Source organism: Aulonocara sp. 'chitande type north' Nkhata Bay, linkage group LG17 (genome assembly GCF_057382095.1).
Source record: "Aulonocara sp. 'chitande type north' Nkhata Bay isolate Kocher_YH1m ecotype deep benthic linkage group LG17, A_spYH_male_GT1.1, whole genome shotgun sequence".
NCBI classification, from domain to species: Eukaryota; Metazoa; Chordata; class Actinopteri; order Cichliformes; family Cichlidae; genus Aulonocara; species Aulonocara sp. 'chitande type north' Nkhata Bay.
Window position 1 is genome coordinate 11,163,492 of NC_141360.1, and position 18,640 is coordinate 11,182,131.

The 18,640-nt window shown below is 39.7% G+C and overlaps 2 protein-coding genes across 5 annotated transcripts; one reads left to right on the plus strand and one right to left on the minus strand.

Moving 5' to 3' along the window:
- The first annotated feature begins 41 nt into the window (after positions 1 to 41).
- LOC147309685 (putative methylcrotonoyl-CoA carboxylase beta chain, mitochondrial) lies at positions 42 to 8,306 on the plus strand. 3 transcript variants are annotated; one of them, XM_086269145.1, is made up of 12 exons: positions 42 to 171; positions 1,401 to 1,568; positions 1,793 to 1,989; positions 2,142 to 2,320; positions 2,446 to 2,526; positions 2,868 to 3,046; positions 3,132 to 3,339; positions 3,454 to 3,545; positions 4,146 to 4,302; positions 4,438 to 4,560; positions 6,126 to 6,356; positions 6,468 to 8,306. In XM_086269145.1, exons 1-12 carry the CDS (start codon positions 143 to 145, stop codon positions 6,552 to 6,554), a joined length of 1,731 nt encoding a protein of 576 aa, XP_086125271.1. In that variant the 5' UTR covers positions 42 to 142; the 3' UTR covers positions 6,555 to 8,306. The 3 variants fall into 3 exon arrangements, with proteins under 3 accessions (XP_086125271.1, XP_086125272.1, XP_086125273.1); XM_086269146.1 differs by having other exon boundaries at positions 1,404 to 1,568; XM_086269147.1 differs by lacking the exon at positions 42 to 171 and adding an exon at positions 1,185 to 1,262.
- On the minus strand, positions 7,323 to 17,839 carry LOC147309686 (retinal Mueller cells isomerohydrolase-like). Of its 2 annotated transcripts, none has more exons than XM_086269154.1 (14): positions 17,719 to 17,839; positions 16,797 to 16,879; positions 14,651 to 14,801; positions 14,133 to 14,240; positions 13,071 to 13,212; positions 12,694 to 12,841; positions 12,175 to 12,256; positions 11,909 to 12,041; positions 11,489 to 11,631; positions 11,305 to 11,398; positions 9,816 to 9,930; positions 9,582 to 9,676; positions 9,365 to 9,476; positions 7,323 to 8,698 (listed from the first exon to the last, which is right to left on the minus strand). In XM_086269154.1, exons 1-14 carry the CDS (start codon positions 17,727 to 17,729, stop codon positions 8,553 to 8,555), a joined length of 1,563 nt encoding a protein of 520 aa, XP_086125280.1. In that variant the 5' UTR covers positions 17,730 to 17,839; the 3' UTR covers positions 7,323 to 8,552. The 2 variants fall into 2 exon arrangements, with proteins under 2 accessions (XP_086125280.1, XP_086125279.1); XM_086269153.1 differs by having other exon boundaries at positions 11,269 to 11,398.
- Positions 17,840 to 18,640: the final 801 nt, after the last annotated feature.

Sequence of the window (18,640 nt, forward strand, 5' to 3'; positions counted from 1 at the left end):
TGCGCCACCCTACAGTATACCGCGAGGAAGAAGAAGAAGAAGAAGAAGAAGAAGCAGCAGCATCTGGAGGGGGATTGAGTTTCTGTTTGGTTCTGATTGGCAATGCACTTACGAACAATTAAATAATCTGGAATTTATTTGTATGACAGATATGCACCGCTACACTGCAAGGTAAGAGGTGTTTATATGTCCCCCAACTGTCATTTATCAGCAGACTGACCTTTGGCACACTTTGCAACTGCTGAGCTCTGGTGGTGCGTTAATTTCTGATAAAAAACAAAACAAAAACACAACTGTTGGCACATAGAGGTTAACGCTTCAGCAACACTTTGCCGTTTAATCAAATTTGTTCAAGCTCATAAATATTACAGACTTATTTTATTTCTTTTTTTGCATTGGGGGGTAAAAGTTCCAAAGCAGCCAATCATATACATGCTAACGCATGGGCCAATCATCGTCCCTGGCAAAGGATTCAATAGAAAACCTGGCTGATGTCAGGTTTCAGTGTAAATTAGGGGGCTCAAATTTGCGGCCCGTATGTTGACGTGAAGAAATATGCAATTTGGCCCTTGAAGTTACTTTTTGTTTTGTTGTTGACTGAAATGTTAAAATAAGTTCTTTAAAAAGCAACAAATTATTAATGAGCAGGAAGTACAAACATGTTGAGGGATTGGCTGTGTTAGTTCAGTGAGAGTTATTTGTAAAGAAAACAATTTAAGTAGCAGTTAAAAACTAATGTGCACACTTATGTCTGCATTTTTATTTTGTTAAATACAAAGAAAGTTATAGCAGAAGTGCTGCCACATGTGTGGCCAGGAAGAGAGCACTAATTTGTTTATTTGGTAGTTCAATGAAAGGCTTCAGTTAGTTAAGAGCAAGAAGAACAATAATTGACAACAACAAGAACTAGAATCAGCAAATCTAAGCTGATGTGACCAAATGAGGGAGAACCCAGTCTATGTACCATTACAGCTTTGCCCCCTCCAGGAGCAAAAAAACCCCCAAACACTACTGCAAGGGTGTCCAACTCCAGGCCTCGAGAGCCAGTGTCCTGCAGGTTTTAGATGTCCTTGATCCATCACAGCTGATTTAAATGGCTAAATTACCTCCTAAACATTTCTTGAGGTTTTCCGGGGGCCTGGTAATGATCTAATCATTTGATTCAGGCGTGCTGACCCAGGGTGATATCTAAAACCTGCAGGACTTCAACCCTTGAGGCCTGGAGTTGGCACTACTGCATACAAAATCCTGGAATTAAAACAGTAATTTGAACTCTTCAGTGTACTGTTGGACAATAATTTACTCTCCAGATTTTCATAATCTTTTTTTGCAGTTCTCTCTTCTTTTGTTGTCATGTTGCAAATAAGTCTTTAAATGTTTTTTCCCTGATTCTTGTTTAGCAGGTTTGTTGAGCGGTACTGGCAGCGTTCAGTCTGCGGTATGAGCTCTGTTGGAGGGAGGAGGAGAGCCCTGCCGAGTGCCTTCCCTGTGCTGGACCTGCCCCTTCTGCCCATCCACAAACACATTTATGAAGCAAACCTCAGAAATAGCAACGCCTGGTGTAAGAAGTAGGTTTTGCTCACACATTTGCTCTCACATTTCCTAGTGTATTAGTATGTGCTTTGTTGCAATTTGGTGTTTCTAATCAACTATTTTAGATTTATTAAGTGGATTTTTGTTTGTTTGTTTTTTTTAATCTCAAAATAAATTCCCTGCTTGTTTGTGTGTGACAGTGTGTTGCCAGATCTGCACTTGTTGTCATTCATTATCCCTGGTTATCTCCATTTATTAGGTACACAGAGTTTAGTGAGAAGGTGATGGAAGGGGGAGGGGAGAGGGCCATAGCCAGACACACTCAGAGAAACAGGAAGTTGCTGGTCAGAGACAGGCTTCGCCTCCTATTGGATGACGAGGACTTTCTGGAGCTGTCACTATTTGCTGGTTTGGGTCTTCCGTACGGGGACATACCTTCAGCCGGCAGTATGACTGGTCAGAAACGACTACAGATTAGTGTGACCGCAGCTAAATACCCTCATTTAATTTCTTTATTTCAGATTGTCTTCTGTTTACTCCACATCTTCTGGGATCCGAGTGTGACACTTTATGCATTTTTTTTATTCGTCTGTACAAACATCATTCAGGCATCGGCAGGATCAACGGTCTGTGGTGTGTGTTTGTTGCCAGCGACGCTACGGTGAAAGGAGGCACATCGTATCCTATCACGGTAAAGAAGAATCTCCGAGCGCAGGAAATAGCAATCAAAAATCGTTTGCCTTGCGTGTACCTGGTCGACTCCGGTGGAGCGTTCCTGCCGCTGCAGGTTAGCGCACGCACACATAAGCACATCTCCGATTTAATATGCGTAAGGGTTCTACCTTTAGAGTAAGTGAATGCTAGTGGAATTTATACTGACTGCTGTTTCCTCGTCTGTGTATAAATGTCCAGTCAGAGATTTTTCCTGATAAGAATCACGGAGGAAGGACGTTTTACAATGAAGCCATCATGTCTGCCATGAAGATCCCCCAGGTAAGGATGAGCTAGAAGGCTTTGGTCTTTACATAGATTATCATTCCTGTTTATAAGCTACACTTTGCCTTTAAAATGTTTCATATGCACACACTTGTTTTCTAAAACATTCTCATAATTTGTGAACTGTTGTGCCCCTCCAGGGAGACCATAATCTGAAGACCGTGACTCTATTTAAAATTTTGGCATAATTAATCTCCACAGGCAGAGAATTTTTAAGTCTAAAAATGAAGAGAGAACAAGTTACCATTGTTAAGTTCTCATTGTTTTCTTTGTTTTTGCTTTTGGTTTTTTCACTATTTCAAATTGCAGTTCTGATATGAAAATTGATCATCCTAAAGGTAGCTGTTGTGTGCGGGTCATGCACGGCGGGTGGAGCTTACATGCCCACTATGGCGGAGGAAGCTGTAATGGTGCACAGAATAGGAACCATATTCCTGGGCGGACCGCCACTTGTGAAAGCTGCCACTGGAGAGGAGGTGACGCCAGAGGACCTGGGAGGGGCCAGGCTTCATGCTGAGTATGTGTGTAAATCTAATCAGTCCTGAATAGTATCAGAAGAATTAGTTCATATCATCATGTATCAAGTTACCATCTTGTTCCAGAGTGAGTGGCTGCGTGGATCACTTTGCCTGGGAGGAGAAGGAGGCTTTTGATTACACTAGAAACATTATATCAACCCTCAACTTCCTGCTGCCTGAGGAAGAGGAGGAGACAAAGAAGAGGAACGCAGAGGAGGAGCCACTGCACAGTCTGGAAGAGCTTTTAGGACTCGCCCCTAAGAGTTACAACTACAGCCTGGATGTTAAGATGGTACAATGTGACGGACACAAATGCACAAAGTGCTCTAGTCGGATGAGTTTGTTACTCTTATGCTGAGTTGCGGCTCTGTGACCTTTAGTTGGTTGTTTCTGTTGTTCTGCCCAGGTAGTCAGTCGACTGGTAGATGGGAGCCGCTTTCTGGAATTTAAAGCTCGCTATGGAACCTCACTCGTCACTGGCTTTGCAAAGATACATGGGTAAAAGATATAAACACAACCAATACGCTCACTGAAGTCTTCTTGTAGCACATAAACTCTGATTGTTGACATTGTGTTCCTAATGTTTTTTGTAATACTGAGGACACAATTTACATTTACTGCAGTCCTGCTTTTTATTCTTGGACTCAACTAGAGTAGCTCTGCATGATTATCTAAAATAATCCTTATTTATCCCATACGGGCCATGATGGAGCTTCTCATTTCACCCACTGCCTGAAACAAGCACTTGCCGTTCCTTTCTCTTCCCTTTAAACCAGCTTTCCTCTGATTGGCTGCCCCTTGTGTGCAGTAGGTGGATTGATCTGTTGTGTATGTTATAGCCAGAGTTGTGCGCTTGAGAGGGCCAGATTAGGGAAATTGGCTCACACTGACATCAAACTGAAACAGTAGCAACATTTTCTTTTAAAAGCGTTTACAGTAGCCTGAAACCCGAGCTTTCATCTAGTAGCTTTGCTAATATAATTTTGGTTTCACTTTAAAATATGATGTTACACCTGTTACATGTGGCTGATAATGAATACCTTAAGTAATACTTCACCTAAACTTAAGGTAATTCTTTCTTTGTGTTCACTGCGTCAGTCACCTAGTTGGAATTTTAGCGAATGATGGACAGCTGTCATATGAGGCCACACTGAAAGGAAGCCATTTTGTCCAGTTGTGCAACCAGAGAGACGTCCCACTCCTCTTCCTCCAGAACACGGCACCCACTGCAGCACTGACACTGTCCACAAAACAGGTATTCACTCTCACTTCATTCTCACTAAAAACAAATGCACAGGGACTCAAGTTTGGGAGAGTTTAGAATCACTTTGAGTCCCCAGTAAGTGTAAAAAACCATCCCAAGTACCATTTATTCATGTGTGTCTCCCAGGCAGAGATGAACAGTAACCATCTAAAAGCTCAGGGTTCAATGATGTCAGCAGTAGCATCCGCCTCTGTCCCCAAGATCACTGTGGTGATTGGTGGTTGCCATGGTGCAGACAGCTATGCTATGGTGAGCGAATCAATTTATTTTTCAGTCTAAAGTTTGTACATGACCATTTTCAGATCATTTTTCTGTTTGTTAAACCATGTAACACTGATCGATGAATCAAACGTGATATAAAAGGCACCTAAATTAAGGGATGAACCAGTGTTGTTCCCATATAACAGACAACCTGGCAAAGAGTCCATTTTTAATGTGCCAGTGGGTTTCTGGTCGCCTCTGCAAAAACAAGTGACGCAGTTTCACAGGCATAAAATAGTATTTTTACAGGAAGAAGGTGCTTCCTAAAGAACTTTTAAACAAAAACTTGGAATATCTAAGCTTGGCGTGAGGTGTGTTCTTAAAAAAAATCTGAAGTGAAGGACAAAATAAGTGACATGCCTGGAAAAAAACTAGAAGATAAACAAATGTCATAGTTTGAGAATACATATCCGGAAGTGATGTTAGGGATAACAATGATCCCAAACATGCTGCCATTACAGTAAAAGCATTTCTGGATAGGAAAGCAAGCAATGAAACTCTATCAGTCATGTCATGGACTGACCTGCCAGGAGCTCTGACCGCAACATGACTAAAGCCGTGCAGGATCATCTTGACAGTGAACAGAATAAAAGGCAGCCAACTTCCAAAAAGATTTGAATGTCCTTCAACTATTCCTTAAGACTGCTTAAAGACACAAGACAGCCTCAAGTCTCTACCGCAGAGAGTTTAGAGAAGATATTAGTGGTGCAACGGATCACAGTTGATCCGTAATCCGAACCGATCCCACTCCACGGTTTGGCACGCACGTGATTCGAAAAAGAAGAAAAAAAGTACGTGTATAAAAGCTATTGGGGTGTTTAGCTGCAGACGGGAGGCCGTTTTCCGTTGTGCAAAACAAGGGTTTTAAACTAGTCAACGCGTTAGTTGCCGCATTGACGCCGTGCAGCCCCACGCACGGGGCGATAACTAGTTAACAGAGATTTGCCGCATTAATGCAGTTATGGCATTAACATCATTTTAACGAGATTTACTCTGACAGCACTAGTTTAAACTATGATGAATGTGCTTGAGCCACGCTATGATATCCCGTCGCGCGTCCACTTCAGTGACAAGATCGCTCCAAGCATGTATGAGCAGGAAAAGTTTAAAGTTATAACTGAACTGTCCCAGGCATCTTCTGTTACAAACGGGTGGACCTCCAGGGCAATGGAAAGCTACGTGACCGCTCATTATATCACAGCGGAGTGGGAGATAGAAAGCCCTGTACTGCCCTATATTGCATCTTAATTTGTTTTTATATAATTGCGTGGAATGAGTCTTGAGTGGAATGCTTTTTAATAGGCAAAAAATACTTAAATAAGTAAATGGCGAGTTAAATTTTTGTCTTCTTCTTTTTTTCTGCTGATCCGAAAATTGATCCAATCCGTGACGAAAAAAAACGTGATCCGAACCGTGAGACTTTTGATCCGTTGCACCACTAGAAGATATGCAAAAAAAACCCAGAAATTGCACATAATGATAATTCTTACCGATTCATTGTAATCTTGTAGAATGTGGCTTACAGTAATAATTCCTTCTTCGTTCCTCACCAGTGTGGCCGAGCATTTGATCCTAATTTCTTGTTCCTGTGGCCCAATGCCAAAGTTTCTATTGCCCCTCCGGGTCACATTGGCTCTCTGCTTCCCCTTGATGGTGAGCAAGAAGGAGAGCAGAAGAAGCAGGAAGAGGAACTAAACAGGATGTTGGTGGAAGAGAGTTCAGCTTTCTTCTCCTCCAGCAGGATGTGGGATGATGGAGTCATTCTGCCGCAGAACACCCGGAAGGTAAAAATGACCCATTTTTAAGGGATTATCTGTGTCTTTGGGAACATTCGAGAGCACATTTAAGAACGCTTCTTTTTTGTTGTTGTTGTATTTATTGCTTTTTGGTTTCAGGTTCTTAGAGACGTTTTGGACATCATCAAACAGCAGCGGTATCAGCTGTCTACAGAGACTCTGCAATCGATACCTCTGCGTATGTAGAGGCTTCTGTCCCCATCAGATTTAACTGCTCCTGTTGGACTCACAACAATCCCGTTTTCACTTGTAATGGAAGAAGCTTCTCTGTAAATTTGTTGAGGTCACCACAACAAATATGTAATCAATCCTGTGTACTGTAAATGTAGGCGCTAGGTCAAACCACTCTGGAGAGAGGGATTTAAATCCTGCACAGTTCCTCATCAGGTTTTGATTGTCAGCACTTTCAGACCAAGTTGCAGAACAAAATATTTCTCTGGGATGTTTACACACAGCAGCCTAGTGGTGGATCATTCCTCACACAGAATGCCTGACAGCGAGTTGATCTATAAGCGATTCAATCAGTTCAGTTGTTTGTTCTTTACAACACAAAGCATGAACAGCAGTGCATTGGCTCCTTTTACCTGTAGCCTTACACGTAAAAGAATGATTTCCAGTTTCTTTCTCACAGTGAGGATTAATGCTTATTAATATAACATGAGCATCACTTTGGTACTTAAGCTACGTATCTGCATTGGATCAGAACTGGAAAAGTTGGATCAGTGCAGCCTGCATTTTGGTTTAAAATTAGTTTCTTCCTAAAAAAAAAAAACAGTTGCCTAGAAACGTGCACTCTATTTCTGTCAGTTTGTTCCAAAAGAAACCCAGTTTAGAAAAAAAATTATAATGTAACTATTGTAGTACAGTTTTTAGTTTAATTATCATGGATTTTAACATTTTGTGTAGTCATTTGTTTGTAATGTTTTGAGGAAGAACACAGAACACAAGTTTTGTTTTTTGTTTTTTTTATTAACCAAAAAGTGAAATTACACATTCACATAAAATTTAAAAAACTCATCTTATATCAATTAAAAAACTACATGTAATATGAGACGAGAAGACACGTACATGTCGTTGGTCAGTGGGAGTGCTGATGCCAGGGTGGTATGCTGCTGAATAAACAGAGATCTGCTTTAGTTTAATAACCCAACATTTGACCTGCTTGTGCAAGCTGTGGACCTGCAGCCAGCTTTATTTCCAATCGTAGAAAAATAGCACTGCTTTTATTTGCATCTACATTTTTTTCTTCTAAATTCAACAATATAATTGGCTTATAAACAGTGCTGCATATACATGAAGGTCAACGATAAACAGCTAGCTTTCACAAAGCACTGTGGAAGTTTGATTATACTCCATATTTACTGTATTTGGTGCCAAACTAAGTTGTAACAACCACAGTGTGTACACAGAAACAAGTTTAGGAACATATATGTATAAAGTACAGTTAATCCACAACTATTCATCTGGTATTATAACATGCTGTTGATTTTCTAAAAAGATGTTGAAATCTGAAGTTTGAATGCAATGAAGAGTCAAATTTAAAGTGATATCAAAAGTCCATACGCAACAAGCAATGTTGCTTAATCCAAATGACATGGATGCACCAATATATAACTCTTTTCTAATATCATGTTAATCTCAGTTTTGGATTTTTAGTACGTGGTCAGACCCATATCCTGCTCATCATATAATTTTACTGGATTGGTAGGATTACATGTTTTTATAGCTCACATTTCCAAATGTTGCCTCAATTTTGTGATGAGTGATGAATGTATGCACAGATTTATTTTTACAACATGTGTTGTCAAAACAAATACACATTAACAGTTTTTGTATTTGACCAAAATTGTTTCAAATACCTGTAGCAAAAATACCGTCTGTGTACATTTGTGGATTTACAACAACAATTACATAAACATAAACTGATTATGCAGTAAATGTGGTTGATGTAATGCTTCGCTGGGCTTCTTCTCACCACCAGCTACAGCTACAGGAAAAATAGAACCAACATGCATTGTGTGGCCAGGTAACATATGACAGAGACTGCTGAAGATTTTTTTTTTTTTTTAGCAGCATTGTAAAGCAATGATGGGGTTTCATTTCCATAAGAAAACTCGTCTATGGTGGGAGAAAAGAGCCAGACTGGTGTATTTCATGAAGCACCTGTTTGGAAGAAACGCAGCTTCATGGCTTGTAAGTCCCATGCAGGGTGATGGGGATGATAGTGTTGACCTCTGCCCTGGCGAGCTCTGTCAGGTTTCTGGCATCCAGCACCAGGAGGGAACCTGGTCTCTGCGCACCTGGCTTTACCACAATGCTCAGCAACACACCTGTAAAACCCAGACACGGGAGGCAACTGCTTGCGTGTTCTACAGCAAACGTTCATAAGGAAAAACGCAAAAAAGTTGTTTCAAATGAGCGTAATGTGTCTACAGTTAGAGTTTGGGTGTGTAAAGATGATAAAATATGTATATTTGATGCTGAATGAATGAAAGAAAGGATACGTTTGCATCCCATATTTAGGTTGTGTCATCTGTGCTAGGCAGAGATTTATGTAGCGCTAATAAAAACTTTGGTTTGAAACATACATTACACAAAATCGACTTGTATATCAAACACTTGCCAATGTGTGAATGACTGCAGTGTAGCTTAAAATGTAGCTTTACTCATCTAATTTTCCATGAAAACTTAAAGCATTTACAGGAGTTCCACTTACTGGACATAGAAAATAATGCGCCTTTGGATGATAAACTGTATATAAAAACATGGAGGCGGTCACTTTACCCATTGAGCATATTCTAGATGATCCTTGTTCGTTTGTTTTTTTTTTACTTAATATAATGACAACAACAAAAATGATAAGCATCTAATAAAGAAGACAATAATTTAATAAATTAATTTCATGCTTGATTCAATATGATCTGAAAGCCACAAACACCCTGAAGACCAGTGTTAGTGTGTAATTCTGTGGGCTAAGATGTGAGAATGTGTCCTACCATCATCCTCCTCTGTAGCTCCGGGTGACGGCACAAACAGTGGCTCTGATGGGTAACTGTCCTCCTCCTGCCACACCCAGGTCTCTTTGGTCTGCACATTCAGCTTGACGATCTAAAGCAGCAACCAGTTGCTTTTAATGTCTTGTGGAGTTAGCTAACGTCACGGGCCCTGCAACTGTCCTCGTCTCCTGATGTGTTCAATGAAAACCCTTCTTACCCTGTCAGGAATGAAGTGGTTGAGTCCCAGGCCATAGGCGAAGGAGTACTTCTTCCCACAGCACTTTGAATAGTTGATCTGTGGAAACTCGAAAGCTGAGAGAGTGACACAGAGAAAAGAAATGAATATGGGCACATATTTAATATGTTATAACAATCAGTGTATTATGTACCCTTCAGGATACACATATTGGAATATACAGAGAACATGTAAACTATAGTGTATATGTGATACCCTGTCTTGGTCCAGAAAACAGCACTTCAGGTTCGAGCCAGATAGTACCGTCGCTGTGAAGAACGGCGGTCGCTGTAGTGTACGACAGAGATACCAGATTCTTCCCCCGATCCTCCTGAAAACACACACAAAGTTGTGTACAGAATACCGTGGAGCTTAAAGATAAAGAGATATCATTCCTAGGTTACAGTAAATGTTTTGGCTTCATGCAGGGGTTTTTTTTAGGGTTGAATAAATATGGAACGACAGAACATTTTGTTGTCACAAATTAAAATTATTTGTGATGCTGCACAATTTTCTCAGATCTCAGATCTTGTATGTCATATTACAACTAGATTTTTATTTGGGCTATTTTGTTACTTCCTGATATGACAAACAAGCTAACTAATTGATCAGTCCAATGTTGTAAATCCAGCTCTATGGGAACCATTACAGTAAGGATCTAATAAAAGCAATACAAAGTAAAAATACAATTTTATTTATATAGCACTTTTAAAGGTAAATATCTCAAACTGCCACACAACAAAATGCTGAAAATACAAAGATAAAATTTGCCCCAAAGCAAGTTTTAGCCTTTCAAAACAGATCCCATTATTTCATTATTTTCTGATTCATGAATGTCTAATACCGCTCTCACAGTTTTGATGAAGAGTTTAACGGGTGAAACAAAAGGTATTTAAATACATTATTAAGTTTTTAAGTACATTTTCGGTTACACAGAGAGGCTAATGATTGTTATTCCCAATTATACTATGATATAATATAATAATAATAATATAATATTGCATCTAATATAAGTAGATTTAATTTAACTTGACCTATATTCAGATAAACAGGTACACATAAATAACAGTGACAACACCTTTTCCACTTATACTGTAGTAGCAAAAATTAGCTTTAGAGGCTGTGAGCTGACCAATTAAAACTGATATGAAGAAACGATTCCATGAGTCCATTAATCACTATTTGTCATTTACAATGTTTCTGATCAATCCTATGACATATTAGATTAAAAAACTGGTAACACTTTATAATACGACCTGTGTATTAGGTGTAAGTACCCTGTAATTATATGCAATTTGCAGGCCAGCGTTTGGAGGAAACAATGACACTGTAAGACCCACGACAAAGGTGCAAGTGTCCTGTACTTATGTGGAATTTGCAAGCAACAAGTCAGGTTTTTGCAGGACAAGCCAGGACCCTTACTGGATACTCGGTGGGAATTGAGCTTGCAACTCTCGCTCTAAAGGTTTGTAGTCTTACCACTACACCATCTAGCTGCTACAATACCTAATACTGTGTTGTTATAAAGAATTTTCTTCTGCATTTTAAAAAATGTGGCCTGCCTAATCAGTATGATGGATCCTGTTACAGTGCTAAATAATCACTATTGATGATCAAACATATAACTGATGACATAAATAACTTGCACTATCTCTGTGTGTAGACTCACTCTGTGAATATCCAGTGGAAGGACATATCGTCTGACCTCAGGCTGTGGAGCTCGTGCAGCTGCTTTCTTCACCTCCTCCCACTCCTCTTTCACATTAGCCAGGTACAGGTAGTTATACACAAATTCATGACTGTAAAGAAACACAGAGAGAGTGAGAGAGAGAGAGATGTCACATAATTGCATGTAAGACACTTGCACATACACACAGCTTTACACTTACCCTTTCCACGCGCAGAGATCGACAACGATGAATCCTTCGTCTTCATAGGCGTTAATATGGTGAAAGAGGTTGAATGCTGATGTTCTGAACTTGTGACTACTCAGATAACCCGCTGGCTCTTTACTGGCCAAGTGGAACCATGTCTGCAGCACACAAACACACATACTCACTGACCAGATGATACCAAGCAGACACACATGACCAATCAATTAACTTTTTCCCAGGAGAAGGCTCAGAAACTTGGAGCAAGCAGGTGACTTTAGTAAATAGCACAGCTGTGTGGCTTTTAGTGAAATTAATGCAAAAGAGTCCAAAAGATCTAATATAAATTATATTCAGATATTGCAGGTGTTTGTAACTCCAGCATTCAAGAACAGACTGGATTCCAGGGGCCTTCTTTAATGCCTGTGCCCTGCCTACCCCCATGCTGGCGTTGGGCTCAAAGCAGTCCATGTATGTGGCTCCTCTGAAGCTCCAAGCTGACAAGAACTTGAGCAGGTTGATCTTCACCGGCTGCTCCACGAATACAAAATAGTTGTCTGTCATACCGAAGCTGGAGACAGATAAGCAAAACAGTGAAAGACACTCAGAGGCAAAGCACAGTTCATCTTAATGGTAAAACGTCAAATACAAAGAGAAAGGAACAAAAACCAGGCTTTGTGTACATGTATGAGATAACTCTGTACCTGTGTACGTAGGAGGGTTTAAGCCTCTCACTGCTTGGCAGCTGGACCAACACTTGGGACTTCTCTATGGGGTCTGATTTATCTGGAATCACAGAGATACAAACATATACATTGTTCCTGACAATTTTATTTGAATTCTCTGCATTCTGCTTGCTTCAACTTTTCTTTTAAACCTTTTTCTTTTTTTAAATCTTTGTCTCATTTTCTTTTCTTCTTTTTTCTGTTATCCACCGTTTTCTTCTATCCTGTTCGCTCCCTTTTTATCTATCATATTCTTCTTTTTTCTTGACAGTCTATCGTCGCGGTAACAAACAGTCAGTGCTTAAAAGCTTATCTGGAAAACTCAGGCATGATACTCCTTTCAAACCCAAATCTCTATAAGATAAAAATTTACAATATAATTTAAAGGTCAATAAACATCAATAAACATAATAATAATAATAATAAAATAATAAAATAATAATCAATTAAAACATATCCATTGATAGTCATTGAGAGTATTGTGTATAATGAACTCACCTTTCGGAACAGGTGGGATCTTAACAATGTTATAAGCCAGACTCATGTTCTTGCCAAAGCAGTTGCCAATGTTGTAGAGCGTGCCATCTCGTTCAGTGTGGGGGTGGGCGGTCACCCCATTCACTGAGAGGTACTTACAAAGATCCACCTATTGCAAATTGGAAGACATTCAAGTTGAAAGCTAAATATGTAAAATCACAACCGGAAACAGTCATAGATGCTGCAAGGAAAGAATAATAAAGCAACTGAAAATGCAGCAATGTTGAAAACTAGAACTCTTCCTTCTGGCATATTTGGGGAGGGTATAGGTTTAATAACGCTACCAGAAAATGACGATGGCTCTAGCTTACTGTAAATTTAAACCAATCAGCTCCCACCTTTTTTAATGTCTCCAGTGAATCAGGGTCAACTTTGGTAATGTAGTTGGTCTCAGTGACTGCGTAGAAGTCTTCACCAATCGGGTAGACGTTCACTAAACAGTTATCAGTCACTTCAATGCCTCTGAAGTAAGTAAAGAACCTGAAATTACAAGCACGAGGAAAACTTTATATTAAACCAACCGTTTCCCTAAACCCATAGTAATAATACAACAACACAGGCACAACATGATAAGATCAGTGTATGTGAACCAAAAGCTCAAGTTTGACACTGTTTTACTCCTGGGATTTGTAAAGCATCAAAGAGGGAGGATACCTTAATATGGTCATCTCAGGAACCCCAACCCACCTACTGGTAAAACTACCTGTTTCTGATGAAGGTTGAGTTACAAGGAGGGAGCTAAATGGATTGTTTACAGTGTATGAGCTGAGAGGATGCACCAAGGCTCATTATAATATAACATGGATATTTATTAGAATATTGATAGTTATTCATAACTATGACTCATGAAAACTACTATATGAAGTTCCAGAATAAAAATATAGCACTGGGAATGAGCACGGTTCATTTAAGAACACTGAAAGGGGATATGTGGAACATAAATGACAAACACTAAGGATTTTTTTTTAAATCTATAAATAGATCTTGAAAAAAAAAACCCCAACAGGTTTCTCCATTTGAACGCTTTCAACATCGTGCACTTCACAACCACAGGAATGTTGGACGCTTCCAGTCTAACTGTTCAGTACAGTCTCCTGGCCTCAGCTTCGCGCCAAATGAAAGGTTTTATCTTCTTATCTTGTTTTTTTGCAATACATCAATAAACCAATAATAAAGAAATAACCGTACATTGACAATTGATTAAATGGAAAATCAAATGAGAAAAGCACGTTTAAATGCAATCAAGGAAGCACAATAATTTAAGTCATATAAATAAAATGTTTTTTAATTGAATTGCATATTAAGTTATTTATTTATTGAGCTATTTGTTTTAATTCGACAGCTTTTGTACAGTGTAATGTTCCTTTTGTGTGCATTTTAGGGCATGGGTTTGGGATTACCTTGAGAAGATGTTTTTGCAGGGGTCTGGGTAGGCTGCCGTGCCAAACTCAGTGATGACAACTCTGTTCTCTGTCATGGCCCGAACATAAGCATCTGTCCTAATAAACCTGAGCACAAACATCAACTAGTATGTCAGCTGTTTTTGAATCCCACTCATATTACTTTAAAAATTTTCATTGTGACACGTGACTGAAATCTTTGAAACACAAAAAGCCTTCTTCATTCGTTGCCTGTTTCATTGCAACATCCCACTTTTCCTCAGCTGCAAAGAACTCCAAACCAAAATCAGATGTCATAAAAACCCACAACTGGAGCTTGGAGCTGCTGGGAATATGAGAACCAGATTTTCTTCTTCTTCTTTTTCTTTTGTGATTTAAGAAAAAATGCCTTAACGTCCTGATGTCAGTACAGCTAGAAATGTACGTTCTTAAAAGGTATTTCCTCAGAATACTGCAACTTGAAATATGAAATATAAAAATAATGTGCTCTGCTTTTGTAGATTAATCCGTTTTCTTACTTCCGGTAATAAGTCACCTGACCGTTTTTCAGGTCAAACTTGTGGATGAGAGCCTGTCCATCAAACAGGTGCTGGAAATGTTCATCTCCCACCTCGAAGAGACCTGGACCCATCCTCAGAAGACTTCCCCCCAGCCATGACGGGATAACACCTGCAGTGATAAAACCATCAAACGAAGCCGTGCACATCCTGACCACATGATGCCACATTCTGCTGTCTAAAAACTCAGACTATAGGATTCTGTCTACACTTGTTTTCACACTATGCACATCAAGTGGTTAGTATCAAACTTTACCCATTTCTAACACCCCAGTGTCACTTATAACACTACAGTATTTTTATCCACAAGACTGATCCTGGCAGTAACACCAAAAATGCATTTTGCGTAGATGGGTGAACAGGTCAGGCCTGAAGCTGAGTATATCTCAGACTAAGTCAGACTAATGTCTTCTCTCTATTTTCCTTGCATCAAAGGATTTACTTTCACAGTAGCCTTTATGTTAACCAATGTACAACATTTAATTCAATCAAAAAACATTACACTCCATGAGGCAGTACATATACATGCCACACATATACATATTTATATTTATTCGTATATGTTACATAATAATGTTATTATAAATCCTAACTATTGATTTTCTTAAGTATTATGTTCATTTTATTATCCTTCTGTGATGGCAATGTTTGTGTCTTTCGCGTGTCATGTTCAATGTACGTTACCTGTGAGTAACCTAATGGTCACCAAAGGAGTTTTATTTGAGTAAACACTAAATACAGAACTAACAAATAACTATACGTAATTTAAAAAAGCACACTTGTGTAGTGATAATGCTGGCCAGTGTATTTTCAGGCGTTATGCTACTATGCCGTACATATTTATTTTAGTGTATATTAGATGATTGCGTTAATATAATCCGCTAACTTGTGTTTATTGTTTCACTATGACTTTGAAATAGGCAGTGCACTTGTGGATGTCATAGGAGAAATGCCTTTTGCAGATGTTTCCATTTGACATTTCAGATGATAAAAAAATAGGAGAAACCGCACGCTTGTGATGAAATTTAGTTGTTATATCAATGCAACCATCAGTGGAAGTTTTCAAGAGAGGGGTTAGAAAACCATAAATGTAGATTCCATGTGAGGAAACACAGCCAGTGTAAAATGCTTTAGCCCTGCATGCAATCTGAAGGCCACCAGATGGGGATAGCTGTGGTTACTGAAAGTGTTCAGGTCCCACAGCAGTCTATGGGAAAAGTCTTCCCGCATTCCCCTGTGTTAACCCTTTCCTGAGTTTATGGGCTCAGTCACTTATTTCATGAAGAACAGTGAAGTCTATTTTGTAAATCTTGGTTATACTATGTTTCAGAATGACATGTCAATTTGTTGATGACTTGTGATTGACAAGTAGTTAGGGAGAGAGCAATCACACCTGCCCGTGTTTGTCGCACCTGCTTAAATTTTTGGTGACAATGAAAACACCAATCATGACGTTTCAAAACTGCACTTTAGAAATCAACAGATGACATTGTGACAGTAGCTGTATGTCCAGTTTTTATACTGTGCATGGCCTGGATCCTTCCCCTCCCCCTTTCCTACAGTCCATCATTGTAAACATATGCAGTGACATGACCTGAAAGTTGTTGCGCAAGTTATAAAAGCAAACCAATATACTTTTAAGTTTAGAAAAATGGGCTCCCCCTTGTATACCTGCCATTACCTGCCACCTTCACACTGCAAATGTGAACATATAATAGAAGAGTGTGGCACATTGTTCTTTGCTTCTGCCACTCATAAGTAATAGTCATCAGATCATAGATGCAAGTTTACGGAGACAGGAGATCTGTCACAGCTAAATGTTCCTCAGCAAAATAAAGAATTTCTAATTTCCCACATGTGATCCTTGATTTGTTCATAATTGCCCAACCTGTAATGATAAATCTTTAGAGGACTCTCATAATATCTAAAGCATATTTAACTGCAGATTATTCATTACCACTAAATCAGAAATCTCATGAACACTGGTACTGGAGGAAATTTCAGGTGATTCGCTGTCTTGGAACCATAAATGTTAGTGATTAAAGCCACACTGCCATCGACACAGCCATGCATTGCTACTTGTTTTTTGTCAGTCGCTCTTTCCTACCAGTGATAACTGCTGGTATGGGTTCATTCAGCTCCTCCACAGACTCAAAGATCTTCTTGTAGCTGGCAGCAGGATGCTCCACGCTGCAAACAAAATACAAAAAGTTTTTCTTTTTTGGACTTCAGAAATAATGAAATATGTCTACAAGTTTTCTCAACTGCTTGTTCCTTGTTTGTCTTGTTAACAGCCAGTTCGTTTGTCGTTTGTTGGATATCTTACCCATTGTCCTCCCCTCAAAGGGAGGAAGTATGTAATTGATTCCATTTGTTTGTTTGCAGTCTAGCATCCATAGCTGTCAAGATATCATTTCCACATTTTCTCAGACGGTAGATACCAACAACAGCTCGAGCTGATTTACTTTTTGTGAAAATCAGGTCAAAGTCCAGGTCACACTGCATTATATTTCCTCAGCTGTCTTCAAACTTCACAGAAGTACAGTGGGCCTCCTCTGGGGGTTCTGAGTGGTCTTGTTTTGTCATGTATTATTATTTTTGTGTTTTCTTACATTTCTCTATTCCTTTTAAAATCAACATTCTTTCTCACAGTTTTGTTTTGCTTTGTTGCATTTGTGTAGAAGCAGGGCTGAAATTCTTCCTCAGTTACTGGGCCAAGATTCCTTCAGAGTACATACATCAGCTTTTCTAAGCTTTTCTAAGATCCATCGAGTATTTTACTACAGCACCAGTGACTTACTGTGAAATTTCAGGTTGAAACTCCCGAGGTAAACTGTTTGAAATCTGCTCCGATGACTCATCATCAGATCATTTCGAGCAGAGCAGAACAAAGCACGTCTGCCAGCTGCTTTCTGTTATGTTGTTGGGGAAAACCAGCAAAACCCAACCTTGAAAAGTCATTTTCAACCTTTCAAGCTTTTGTCTTCACTGCCATGCATCTGAGAAACTAAAGAGAAGGTGTTACTCACCGGCTGACCATGCTGCTACGCTCTTCACACACTTTCACACAAGCTGCTTACAAAAGAGGCTCTGGCTGGTATTTAAACCCTGCACAGATTTCCTGTGGTAAGCAATGGAAACGGTGCCCCATCCACCCTCCTCTCCTTCTCCCCTCCCCTTTTCCATCCCTCCTCGCTCCCCGTCCTCCTCTCCTCCTCCTATTTTCCCTTCATGCCTTTTGCTCCCCCTTTTCAGCACCCCTTCCCAAACCTCTTCCACCTCCCCCCAAGTCTTAACCAGAGCTGAACAAGCCAGCTTTGTGTCCTCTCCTTTCAGACGCCAGGCCCCCGGCTCTTTGCAGAACTTTCTCCGGCCCACCTAAACAAGGTCTGGGAACACAAACAGTCACCAGTGATGTGGGTCAAACTAGCAAATTCAGCCTTTAAAAGCAGTGTGTTTGAAGGTGGATATGCTTGCAGAAAGAATCTTATCTAATTAGTTCCAGACAGCTTTGACAAAGGCTGAGAAACTATTTTAATTAGCTACTCAGTGAGGAAGGAGAGTAACACACACACACACACACACACACACACACACACACACACACACACACAAATGGGCTGCATTTCATCCTGCAACAGGTGGAATTCTTATTGGTTTGAGATGCTTTCCCTACCACCTGCGGCTTGCAGTATCACAAGAAATGAAGGTGGGTAAGTCAAGGAACCGTATCAAAGTGTTTCTTTGTTTGTTTCCTAAAAGCTGATAGCTATCTAGACAAGACTTTTGGGTCTTGACTGCGATCGTAGTGTTGCTGTCTACTGGAGCGCATTCAGTTGCATAATCTGACAAACATTAAGACACAAAACAACCATTTATTTTGTGATTCAGATTTAGTGAATTTAATTCTAGTATTTTAATAATCTGTTGGCACAAATTATCAGGCATTTG

Bases quoted from the DNA above. Each gene is read 5' to 3' on its own strand.
- LOC147309685 (XM_086269145.1), top strand. From the start codon at position 143: ATGACAGATATGCACCGCTACACTGCAAG. The intron at 172-1,400 runs GTAAGAGGTGTT...ATTCTTGTTTAG, and splicing joins ATGCACCGCTACACTGCAAG to CAGGTTTGTTGAGCGGTACT. The intron at 2,321-2,445 runs GTTAGCGCACGC...ATAAATGTCCAG, and splicing joins GAGCGTTCCTGCCGCTGCAG to TCAGAGATTTTTCCTGATAA.
- LOC147309686 (XM_086269153.1), bottom strand. The intron at 13,213-14,132 runs GTAATCCCAAAC...TTGTAATTTCAG, and splicing joins TGCAAAAACATCTTCTCAAG to GTTCTTTACTTACTTCAGAG. The intron at 8,699-9,364 runs GTAGGACACATT...TGGGTTTTACAG, and splicing joins AGCTACAGAGGAGGATGATG to GTGTGTTGCTGAGCATTGTG.